The following is a 12868-nucleotide window of genomic DNA, read 5'->3' on the forward strand; positions in this document are numbered from 1 at the left end:
AACTGTAGTGTAGTAAAATGTCACTAGAACTAAAGAGAAGGTAAGACAATCTAGTCTTGATATGTGACAATTTCATGTTTAAGTTAGAGTCAATATAAGTGCGACTCTCAGAGTTTATTTCCCACCCGTGACCCCAGAGTTTACCTGGAGAGTGGCCAAGGAAACATGGAAGACAGAGAAGTTGATGAGAGCGTAGGAGGCAAGGAAGAAGTTGGAGATGATGGAAAATGTTCAATATTTAAGATCGGGTGTTTGTTCAGGAGTTGTTGAAGCCTTAGTGGTAAGACTGAAGTTTTAACTGTAAAATTTTAACTCTGAATGCTGGTGGAGCAGCAGTGATGCGTACAGGCGCCAACCAATGAGGATGAATGCGAGGCCAATGCAGAAAGTCAGGACATAACCACAGAGAGGCTCGCTGACACCCAGCCCTGGACAGATGTCGTCTGTACACAGAGCCTGACCCCAGTTCTACCTGGCACTGTTCATTGGCAAATACAAACACATTGCAAAAGGGGTTAGCAAGCAGCATAAGTTAGCGCAGCATTAGCGTAACCATTAGCATTAGCATTAGCATAAGGGGCAAGGCGGATGGCTTGACCCCGGGGGGGCCCGACTTACTCCCCCGACACCTACACAGGCTCAAATTAGGGTCAAAATGATTTGAGCTTGTAAAGTATATTTACAAATAATTTCAGTGTTTGTAGTTGTAATCAACCTTTGCAAAATCCTTTTCTAAAGGACTTTCCTGTCCTTGTGAACACATTGTCATCATGCTAAACACACATTATACCCACTGTGTGTGTTTGTCAGTGCAATACATTTGTTGATGTCATAGTTATATATCCTGAACCATTTTACATCACAGATGTTATAATTATGAATAATAATTATGGCAACTGGAAGGACGATTTCTTTCTCCCATCTTTTGCACAGAGATATAACAGACTGTAGTAATAAAGGCCTTGTTCACACTTTTTATTTCCTTGTTGGAAAATAAAATTCACTGAAGATAAAACTTTATCAGCAGAACTTTAAGGTCTAACTGATAAGGTTGGCTGTTAATGATTGACTTCAGTTGTTCATTCCAAAGGTCAGCTCTGCTCTCTGATCACATTTCCTTAAAGAAATCTTCAGTTTGAAAATTAACAGAGCTCTGAGACTTAATGTGGATCAACAGACATTTGAAAACCTCCTGCTGTCGGTTACACGTTTGTTCTGTCTTAAGTTGGTTTCCTGGTTTAAGCTGCTGTTTAATTTCACCTTCATTCATCAGCTTCATGCAGATTATTTCCACCATTGGAAGGTAACGTAACCAACAGCTTTCATCATGTTTGTGTCAGCAGGTGTTAAACTGATCTGAGAACAGTAGAGACTGTGGTAGTAGTGATGTGCTGCTTTGGTGATGTGTCTAATATTTTGTCTCCTTCATTTTCATGTATATGGACATAGAGGAGAAAAACTACTTGAAACATCTGCACATCGAAATGTAAGTTCAGACTGTTTTATTTTTCAGCCACAGCTGAAGAAACTATAACGTACATCAACATGACTGTTACTTCTCACTGTTCCATTCATGCTAGGCTACTCATGCTAATATGTTGATCACAGATTTTAAAAAATCTGCTGAACATTAGCATTAGCAATACTATAGCTAGAAAGGTAAAGACATCAAACTCCATCCATCCATCCATTTGCTATACCACTTATCCTCACAGGGTTGTGGGAGGGGGTGGGGGGAGGCTGGAGAAAATCCCAGCTGACATTGGGTGAGGACGGGGTACAGATCACCAACCTATTACAAGGCTCACACATAGACGCACCTATGGACACTGAACAAATGACAACTGTGGGACCGAGGGAGGAAGCCAGAGTTATAACAGCAAACTAATCAATAAAAATAGTTTTATTAGCTTTCAGCACAAAACTCACTCGACTGAAACAAAGAAATTTCACATAAAGTCAAGTCAAACTTTGTGAAGCTGTTTTAAGTGTTGTGTTAATTGTTGTTGAAGCCATTTATTGTTTTGTGGCAGCATCAAAGGTCACCATATTCAGTCACTTTGAAACTGATGCACATTTTAACAACCGGTGTGATTCATTTAGTGAAGTGTGGAAGCATATTGCTGCCAGAAAATGTCTCATGTCTCCATGTCTCAACCCGCTTCATCAAATCCTGTAAATGAGCCTTATTCCTCAGTTTATTCTCTGCACACCGTCTTATCACGTTTACCTGAAACATTTCACATTACGGCAAGTCATCACATTATAACATGAAATGTTTCATGTTAAATATGACATTGTTATAAGAATACCATTCAATTAACATTCATGTGATAAGTTTGAATGTCATAATAACGTGAAATGAAAATATGTTGTTATAACATGAAAAACATCGTGTTAACAATTTAAAAAAATCATAACATGAATATGTTATAACAGGGTTTGTTAGTTTGTTTGTTTTGTTGCAGCAATAAGCTTCTGTCGTGAGGGACATTCACCATCTACAGTCCACAAAAAGAGTTTGAGGTTGTTGACAGGTGGCCTGGTTAGTTTTTAACAGGTAACAAAAGTCATAAAATGTGCAGAAACAAAATTACTGCTGAAATATTTCATGGAATTTGTTTAACCAGGCTGAAAGCTGCAGCAACAAAGAAAAGTTACAAACCAACAACAATAAGTATCTTCATATTATAATAATATAAAATAATCATTACATATTTTTAATCACTGTCATCATGATAAATTCTGTTTCTGGAGTAATCTAGAATCTTTTTCAGGAGTACGTCTGCATGTTGTGTTTGACAGATTCTACTCATACACTCTCAGTGTTTTCATTATTACTTTTTTCTGGAGATGATGTTATTAATGGACCAGAAAGGTTCAAGGTTCTTTTAATGCAGCCATAAAGTCATGGAAACTTCAGTACTAAGATCCTTATTGTCAAACACTGATTAAAGGGCAAAGGACAAAGTCAGGTAAGACATTAAATCAATGGCTCGACTATAGCAGCTATGAAAGAAGAAGACACATACACATTCTGACTGAGAGTCTCTGCAGGTTCCTTCTGTGTGATTGGAAATGAAATTTCTGGGTTTAAGTTACACTGGTTTAGTGCCATTTTAATGTTTCTAGACTGTGACTGTGAAGTGATGACAATGTGTCCTCAAACTGATGATGATGATGATGATGTACTGATGAAGGAGGAATTGCAGCAGCTTCTCTTGTTGTGTTTTCTTAACAGGTGAAGGTAGAACGACTCTGTGACTGGATGTAGATCTGAATTCACCTGGTGAGAGTTTTCTTTATTCTACCACAGAGTGATTTGTGTCCTCAGTCAACTGAAGTGAACTCTTAATTTGTTCCATATATTTTCTCTCAAAGACAAAAATACTATTGTATAGAAATGAACATGGTTAATGTAGTTTCTTCTTTATCCACAGAGGAATCTTCAAAGGATTTGAACTTCACGTCCTTTAGCACCATCTGGTGATTGACTCCAGAATGACATAGTGGTGGACAGCACTGTGAAGTTTGTCGTTAGGTGGGGGCCCTGCCATGAACCAGTGTGAGGCCAGAGAGGAGGGAGCCCCTCCCTCTAAAACCACTCTGTGTGGGGAACATGAGAGCCAGACCAAAGCTCAGAGGTGAGATGAGGATCTCTAACTGTCCATGACTCTTCTCCATGTCAGAGCTCAGCACTCAGATCACTGCTCCATCATTATTCACACTCACTGTCTCATCAACTACTCAGTAACAGCTTAGAAGAACTAATGATCAACTACTGACTGTCTGAGTGAACAAAGAGTCAACCACTGATTGAACTGGTGAACGAAGATGAGGTCAGATCACATGTTGATGAACAGGAGAACATTACTCATCAACTGTCTTCTTACTGATTTCAGCTGGTGACAGTCTGATCAACATTCATCTTTTTTCAAGTTGAAACTACTTTTCATTTGTCTCTTGTTTGTTTGTATCAGGATGCAGCAGCAGAGACCAGACTCTCCTGAACCCAGCTGTGTGTCCATGAAGAGTGACGGGTCTATGTTTCGTCCTACTGACTTTAAAGATGGACAACCTGCTGATGGAAGGTAAAAATTTAAAACTGGACTTTGTTAATTCTGGGTGCTACTGGGCCACACAAATGAAAATTTGGCTTTACTTGATTTTTGATTTGATTGGTGTGTTGTGCACAGCTAGGGATAATTTGGTTATTGGCGTATAATATTCATGATTATCAGTTAACATCACCAATATATAAATATAGATGTTTACTACAAGTAGTAACCTCGGGGCACCACCCTGTCACCAGGGACCAATGACCAAATTGATGGCTCAAAATGCAGATTCAGAAAGTTAAACGAAGGGTAAATTCAAGCACTGACTGTTCTGAATCCAGCTGTTATCACAAATCTACCCACAATAATCACAGAGAACGACGAATTAAATTATAACAGGATTCATTAATAACAGTAATAATTATTTAGAATAACATTACTTGATATTAAACTGATTATAATTCAACTATAACTAAAACAAACATTGGTTACTAACTAGATGATCACAGGCAAAACACATGTGACAACCGTGGGTGTGTGTGTGAGGGAGAGAGAGAGAGAAGATGGTGGCTGAGTCACGTGAGTGACGTGTCAGTAGGAGCCAAGATGGCGGCAGCGTGACGTGGGTGACGTACTCGCTAGAGCCAAAATGGCGGCTGGCCGCAGCGTGAACAACGAGAACAAAGGGAGGCACCTTGAACTTTACGTGTTATGACCATAGACTGTATATAAAAATGGACGTCGACGCCGGCTCCGGAAAATGAAGCCAATGCGGAAGTGCCTTAAACCTGCATTCTATCCAATGACCATCAGGGGGCGACACCACTGGTTGCAAAAATAAGTCTGATTGTATGGAAGTCTGTGAGAAAATGACCCTACTTCTCACTTGGTTTATGACCCCAGTAAACGTTTTCATAACGAGTTTATGGTCTCAATCGCTAGTTTCAAGTCTTCTTCAATACAACATGATGTTCATTTTTAAAATTATTGTCCCATTTAAATGAAAATAGACGATAAAGTAGGGTATGCATTGGGGCGTGGCTAATGTATGATTGACACATTGTGGCTTGTCAATCAAGAGCAGTCCCTTTTCCCCTGCACCAACAATATTTAAATAGCCGTGAACTTGCTTTTGGGTGTAGTGTCATAAAGTTTACCTCGACCTCGGATTCAGCAGCGCTGCATAGCCGAAAGATTGATGCCGTCGTCAGGTCGACAGTTTAGGTGGGCGTGCATAGTAACCTCGGCTCTCAGGTAAGCTCCACCCCTCACTCCTCCTCAGCTCCACCCTTTTCTCCAAATATGGTATCTTCTGGTTTCAAAAAATCAAGATGGCAGCGGCCAAATTGCAAACTCGAGGCTTCAAAACGGCAGTTCGCAAACCAATGGGTGACGTCACGGTGGGTTGCCACTTGGTTATGACGCGATCACCTTCTAGTGCAGCTTTAATGTGAGTGAGATGTAGATGAGGTGATTGGGAGAAAAGAGCGGGAATAAAGGTGAAGAGAGGAAAGAGTCCACAAGAGATCGTCACCACAGTTAATAATCACCACAATATCACTACACAATAACAGAGCCAGAGAACCGGAGTTCATCTGGTTGGATATTGGTCCTTTAACTAGTGATGTTTGGCTTATTAAGCTGATCACAGTGAACGATCTAAAACAACCAGATCTGCAGCACTTATATGTCAGATTACAAATACAACAGCTACACTAACTGTGTCTCTGCCCAGACATCAGCCTCTTACTCTGAGTTGCTCTGATCCTTCGGAGTTAGAAAAAGAAAGTCCGCTCTGGTTCTCCACAGCTCAGTCCTTGCTTCTCCTGGAGATGACGATGTGATGAGTTCCTCGGCGGCAGCAGGAAGATCACATATGAGGGACAGTGGACTTTGTTTGTCTTTAACAAAGTCTGCTCGTCCTCACAGAACTAAGATCAGCTGATTGCACAGTGATTTACGGCGGCTCCGAAAAGTGAAAAAAACAAAAAACAAACAACAGCAGACTGTGACCTTGGCTTTAGGAAGTGGTGGAAAAAGGTCAAATGTTTGCAGACTGTTCCCTTTCAGCAGCCGAGTGGATGAGAGAGCTTGGAGTAGCTCTCTACTGTAACTGGTGCCTGGGAAAAAGCAACGGAGAAGGGTCGGGTTCTGCTTTTATCACCTGAGTGACGTCACCGGGGATCCCTGCTGAGAGTACCTGGCCTCGGCCAATGCCAATGCTGAGTTTACATTCAAACCCTGATTCAGACCTAGGTGTGAATTTTGAGTGGGTCATGGGGCTGTTGTTGTCGACCAACTCTGGCTCAGGCTTTTGGAGGGACATGTAGGCCTCTCTATTGTTCTTTCAGGACACATGGCTGGAGATCCCAACACCTTGTTCCCCGATGAGCTGGATGATGTCACCTGTGTGTCACAGGTACTCCAGGTCTGGGAATCCTTTCTGCCCTGACTTGTCATTGTGGTTCTAGTTGCGCATTAAAACCTGTGATCCTCTGTTGATGAGATGAATATCTTCACTTCTTCACTGAGCAGGAAGACAAATCTAAACTGATCCATGGTTCTTCTCTTCATGAGGGACTTCACCAGGGGTCATCAGGTGTTTATGGTGTTTTAACATCAGACACCTTCCACAGTGACACAGCTCAGACTGATGAGACTGTAACTTGTCTCAACATTACCATCTCACAGATCACTCCTCCTTATCCATCACCATCTGTAGGCTTTTTCAGCAGGTCTGGTCCTGACGGCTCTAATCCTTGGCAACATGTGATCCCTGCAGTGTTAATACTCTGCAGATCCAGTGGTTAGCAGAGCTTCTGCATTTCCTCTGAAAAAACATGGGTCCATAACACCTTGAGAGAATTTTTTCAAATTTGGTACAAACATTCATTTGGACTCACAAAACACTTATTAGCCATGTGGATGTTTTCTCCACAGAGTTCATCAGAAGAGCTCAGAGGTCCACAGTGATCAGTCTGCCCAGCAGCATCAACCAGACATGGACTCCATATTTAAGGTCTGTGCAAGTACAAGCACATTTTTACTATTTAACTACATCAACTACAGATTAACAGCTGAACTTCCCTTCAGGTCCTAACAGTCTCCGTGCTACTCTGTTTAGACCAGCAGACCTTCAGACTGACACATCAATCACATGTTGTTTTCTACCAGTTTAAATGAAACGTTCAGTTTATCATCTGTTCCAGCTGCTGGAGGAGAACATTGTCACTTTTGTGACGAACGAGCTGAAGAGGGCACAAAGGCTCCTGACACCAGATTACCCAGAATGCTCAGAGAGTCAGAGGGAGGATGAGGAGGTGTTGTACGCTGAGGATGAAGAGCAGAGGAGGAGCAGCAGAGAGGCATTTCTGAAGATCACAGTGAACTTCCTGAGGAGACTGAAGCAGGAGGAGCTGGCTGACTGTCTGCAGAGCAGTAAGAGGATTTCTATAAAGATTTAACACAGTAGATACAGGAAATATGGCACCCTTAGAGAGATTTACATTTCTAAACTACTTTGTAAATATGCTGCACTTATCTGCATAAAATGTATAAATCATTCTAAACTACACACAGTCACAAGCTGTTATCCTCCATTGTTGAGCTTAATAATTAATACATTGATAGAATGTTTAGATTATGAGTTTGTTTTTTGGATTTAGTATCAATATTCACTGACTGATTTCATCTGTCATTTGTTTATTAAGGAACTAGAGCTGCAGGCTGTCGACATAAACTCAAATCTAACCTGAAGGAGAAGTTCCAGTGTGTGTTTGAGGGGATCGCTAAAGCAGGAAACCCAACCCTTCTGAATCAGATCTACACAGAGCTCTACATCACAGAGGGAGGGACTGGAGAGGTCAATGATGAACATGAGGTCAGACAGATTGAAACAGCATCCAGGAAACCAGACAGACCAGAAACAACCATCAGACAAGAAGACATCTTTAAAGCCTCACCTGGAAGAGATGGACCAATCAGAACAGTGATGACAAAGGGAGTGGCTGGCATTGGGAAAACAGTCTTAACACAGAAGTTCACTCTGGACTGGGCTGAAGACAAAGCCAACCAGCACATACACTTCACATTTCCTTTCACTTTCAGAGAGCTGAATGTTCTGAAAGAGAAAAAGTTCAGCTTGGTGGAACTTGTTCATCACTTCTTCACTGAAACCAAAGAAGCAGGAATCTGCAGGTTTGATCAGTTCCAGGTTGTGTTCATCTTTGACGGTCTGGATGAGTGTCGACTTCCTCTGGACTTCCACAACACTGAGATCCTGACTGATGTTACAGAGTCCACCTCAGTGGATGTGCTGCTGACAAACCTCATCAGGGGGAAACTGCTTCCCTCTGCTCGCCTCTGGATAACCACACGACCTGCAGCAGCCAATCAGATCCCTCCTGAGTGTGTTGACATGGTGACAGAGGTCAGAGGGTTCACTGACCCACAGAAGGAGGAATACTTCAGGAAGAGGTTCAGAGATGAGGAGCAGGCCAGCAGGATCATCTCCCACATCAAGACATCACGAAGCCTCCACATCATGTGCCACATCCCAGTCTTCTGCTGGATCACTGCTACAGTTCTGGAGGATGTGTTGAAGACCAGAGAGGGAGGAGAGCTGCCCAAGACCCTGACTGAGATGTACATCCACTTCCTGGTGGTTCAGTCCAAACTGAAGGAGGTCAAGTATGATGGAGGAGCTGAGACAGATCCACACTGGAGTCCAGAGACCAGGAAGATGATTAAGTCTCTGGGAAAACTGGCTTTTGAGCAGCTGCAGAAAGGAAACCTGATCTTCTATGAATCAGACCTGACAGAGTGTGGCATCGATATCAGAGCAGCCTCAGTGTGCTCAGGAGTGTTCACACAGATCTTTAAAGAGGAGAGAGGGCTGTACCAGGACAAGGTGTTCTGCTTCGTCCATCTGAGTGTTCAGGAGTTTCTGGCTGCTCTTCATGTCCGTCGGACCTTCATCAACTCTGGAGTCAATCTGATGTCAGAAGAACAAACAACATCTCAGTGGTTAAAATTGTTTAGAGACAAACTTGAACCAGCACTTTTCTACCAGAGTGCTGTGGACAAGGCCTTACAGAGTCCAAATGGACACCTGGACTTGTTCCTCCGCTTCCTCCTGGGTCTTTCACTGGAGACCAATCAGATTCTCCTACGAGGCCTGCTGTCAAAGACAGGAAGTAGCTCACAGACCAATCAGAAAACAGTCCAGTACATCAAGAAGAAGATCAGTGAGAATCTGTCTCCAGAGAAAAGTATCAATCTGTTTCACTGTCTGAATGAACTGAATGATCGTTCTCTAGTGGAGGAGATCCAACAGACCCTGAGATCAGGACGTCTCTCCACAGATGAACTGTCTCCTGCTCAATGGTCAGCTCTGGTCTTCATCTTACTGTCATCAGAAAAAGATCTGGATGTGTTTGACCTGAAGAAATATTCTGCTTCAGAGGAGGCTCTTCTGAGGCTGCTGCCAGTGGTCAAAGCCTCCAACAAAGTTCTGTATGTGATCATATATCCATCTAGATAAACTGTATATTTTTCTTTAGTCAAGACAAAAATCACATTTTTGTAAGTGATTTCTTTCGTTTTGCTGATTCCTCTTCAGACTGAGTGGCTGTAACCTCTCAGAGAGAAGCTGTGAAGCTCTGTCCTCAGTCCTCAGCTCTCAGTCCTCTAGTGTGAGAGAGCTGGACCTGAGTAACAACAACCTGCAGGATTCAGGTGTGAAGCTGCTGTCTGCTGGACTGGAGAGTCCACAGTGCAGACTTGAAGGACTCAGGTCAGGATTCATCTTTTTGTCAAGGCTTTGTATGATTTTTATGATCTTGCAGATTTAAAGGACTCAGATTAGTGTTCAGCTGTTTGGCATTTAACAATCAAAGAGCTTTCAGAATTTAGAGTAGGGCTGGGCGATCTGGCTAAAACATCATAAGACAATGTTTCTGAGAAGAATTGCAAACCACGATGTGATTTACTATCTGCTTCCTGTTACTGCTTTGATTTTGTTGTGAAAGTCATGAACGAAGTTGATATGTATCTTTTCGCTGCTGTGACTTTCAAGTCATGCAGTATTTATGGAGGTAGATTTGTTTCAGTATTATTTGTGTGAATAGATCAGCAATCCATGTGTAAATGTGTAAATGCAAAAAGTATATTTTAAACTTACAAAAGCATTTTGCAAATATGAAATAAATCTGCAAATACACAAATTCCACAAATAAAACAAACTATGAAAACATTTAATTATTTTACAAATAAATCAGAAGCATTTGTGAATATCTTCCTCACATTTACAACTTTCAAACAGGCATTTGTGAATCAATTTTCTCTTTGTGAAGTGAAAAAGCATTTGTGGATCTCATGTGACTCACACAGTGTTTTATCATTTACAGATGACACATTTACACACGGATTGTTTATCTGTTAACATAAATAATACTGAAGCAAATCTACCTCCATAAGTTTTTGTTCAGACAGCTCTGCTATTTATTCATTAATCAGAAAGTTCAGTCGCCGCTCCAGCTCGTCCTGTCTCACATTGTAGTAACTGCAGGCAGGTGTCTCCTCCCACAGATGTAACTCCACTGTCTCAGGCTGCAGCTGGTGACAGTGGTTCTTGTTCTTGTTCTGCTCCAGTGGGGAACTGTTATATGTCGCTAGGCCAAGATCTCTGATGCTGTAAAGCAGAACAAGGACTGCTGTTGCCATAGTGGTTGAGCTGTTTAATAGTTAAAAGTGGGCTGGTTTGCAGTGATTGAACTTCTAAATAATGCACCTTCTTCATGAGACGATCTGGACGACTCATTTGAAGAGTAAATTATAAGTAAAATCGCTCACAATATAAGATCGTCAGTTCGCCCACCCCTAATATTTAGTATGTGATAATGTGTCATTCAATTTTTCATTTCACTTATTTTTTTCTTCTGGAATTCCTCTTCAGACTGAGTGGCTGTAACCTCTCAGAGAGGAGCTGTGAAGCTCTGTCCTCAGTCCTCAGCTCCAAGAATATTCCAAGAATATTGGAAACAGCTGATTCCAATCAACCAGTACAATACACACCTTCAGTGCTGTGTCTGAACCAACATGATGCTTCATTAGTGTCAGTGACAGTTAGAGTCTTGTTACAGCTGTGAGCATCTGATGCTGATTTAAACTGGACTAATGTGAAACTTTTAGACTTTGCAGTAAGTCTCTGTTTGTGTGTGTACTTGTAATACTTATTTATGTTATGGAGGCATAAATCGTGCGTGTGTGTGTGTGTGTGTGTGTGTGTGTGTGTGTGTGTGTTCAGTCTCTCATACTGTCTGGTCACAGAGGAAGGCTGTGCTTCTCTGGCCTCAGCTCTGAGCTCCAACCCCTCCCATCTGAGAGAACTGGACCTGAGCTACAATCATCCAGGAGACTCAGGAGTGAAGTTGCTGTCTGCTGGACTGGAGGATCCACACTGGAGACTGGACACTCTCAGGTATGGACAGATGGACAGACAACAGCAGCTCTCACACTGTTTCTCTGTCTCTCTGACTAACTCAGGAACTCTGCTTCATGTTTCATGGTGGATATGAGTGAAGGTGGATGAAGTTGATCCTGACTTTGTTTCTTCCTCCAGGGTGGACCATGGTGGACCACAGAGACTGAGACCTGGTGTGAGGAAGTGTGAGTGTGTTTTAACTTTGATTCATGATTCACAGCTGCACATGTTCCCCTAGATTTATACATTTTCTTGACTGAAGTACAAAGGTGAATTTCTCCAGTTTCATTCAGGATTCAGTTTTTGTCAGTGAGGCTGGAAAGATGTTAGAATTCAATCAATCAATTTAAAATCCACAAACACAACAAACTGAGCACAGTGATCCAACAAAACTAATCAATACATTTCATTAGCAGTGGAGCCAACAGAAAGCTGACTTTGTTTCTTTTGGTTTTTTGTCTGTCAGTGATTTTATAGAGGAGTTTTGTTGCCTTCAGGTGCTGCTCCTAAGCTCGTATTTCACATGTTTGACTGCTATAAGTTTTGTTAAGGAATCCTTCAGTTTTCCTCCTGGATGTTTTTAATAAATCATTGTTCAAAAACCTACAGGTCAGGGAACACAACAGGCCATAATCAATGTCACACAGATGTTGAAAAGTTGAGTAAAATGAGCTGAGGTGGATTTATCTTCTACTTCCTCCCTGAATGACAGACCTGGGGACAGATGTTCGATACATCTGCACAAAAACCAGACCTGCTTCATTTTTCACACATAAACTGGTGTTTCTATAAACACAATGTGTGCACGTCACACAGACCTCAGACCAGTGTACACATGGTTTTCTAGAGCAACTGCAGGTGATGAGGTGGAAATGGGAAATAGGCTGAGAGACTGAATCTTAATAATAAAACTTTGTTTGTTGATGTTGTTGTTAATTTCACTTGCTTCTGTTCTTTTGCTGCTCTTTTCACTGACAGATCTACAGACTGCTGAAGCAGACACATGTACTGATACACAAACACATGATTCAGGGTGTGTCTACATCCATTTCTGTCTCACTGTGGGAGTGGAAATGAGGCTCCTGTATGTGCGTCCACTTCCACAGTGACTGAGATTCATAAAACAGAACCATGTGAACTCACAGCTTCATAATCCTGAAGAAAACAATGTGTTTGCATATTTCTGTCTTTGTGCACATATCTGGCCCCTGGTCAGTGAAAACCAGCTTAAAGCCAGTTGGTGGACCCACAGTCCTCAGACTGGATCTTCATTAACACTGAGTTCAGCTTTTTGCAGCTTTTGGACCAAAACATCCAGACTGTTGTG

The 12868-nt window shown here is 41.8% G+C and overlaps 1 protein-coding gene across 7 annotated transcripts in view; it reads left to right on the forward strand.

Moving 5' to 3' along the window:
• The first annotated feature begins 817 nt into the window (after positions 1 to 817).
• LOC139612233 (NACHT, LRR and PYD domains-containing protein 3-like) overlaps positions 818 to 12868 on the forward strand; it is a 43373-nt gene continuing 31322 nt past the window's right edge. Inside the window, exons 1-12 of one of the 7 annotated variants that reach the window (XM_071467588.1) lie at positions 818 to 1303; positions 1450 to 1486; positions 2469 to 2560; positions 3242 to 3289; positions 3441 to 3644; positions 3981 to 4091; positions 6999 to 7077; positions 7268 to 7496; positions 7769 to 9572; positions 9679 to 9852; positions 11365 to 11538; positions 11680 to 11726. In XM_071467588.1, the coding sequence (XP_071323689.1) occupies positions 3556 to 3644; positions 3981 to 4091; positions 6999 to 7077; positions 7268 to 7496; positions 7769 to 9572; positions 9679 to 9852; positions 11365 to 11538; positions 11680 to 11726 (2707 nt within the window). In that variant the 5' untranslated portion in view covers positions 818 to 1303; positions 1450 to 1486; positions 2469 to 2560; positions 3242 to 3289; positions 3441 to 3555. The other 6 variants (XM_071467574.1, XM_071467577.1, XM_071467575.1 and 3 more) reach the window with 6 other exon arrangements.

The sequence above is a fragment of the Trachinotus anak genome, unplaced genomic scaffold (assembly GCF_046630095.1).
Source record: "Trachinotus anak isolate AG129_WGS33_773 ecotype Australia unplaced genomic scaffold, CSIRO_AGI_Tana_v1 ptg000031l, whole genome shotgun sequence".
Lineage (NCBI taxonomy): Eukaryota > Metazoa > Chordata > Actinopteri > Carangiformes > Carangidae > Trachinotus > Trachinotus anak.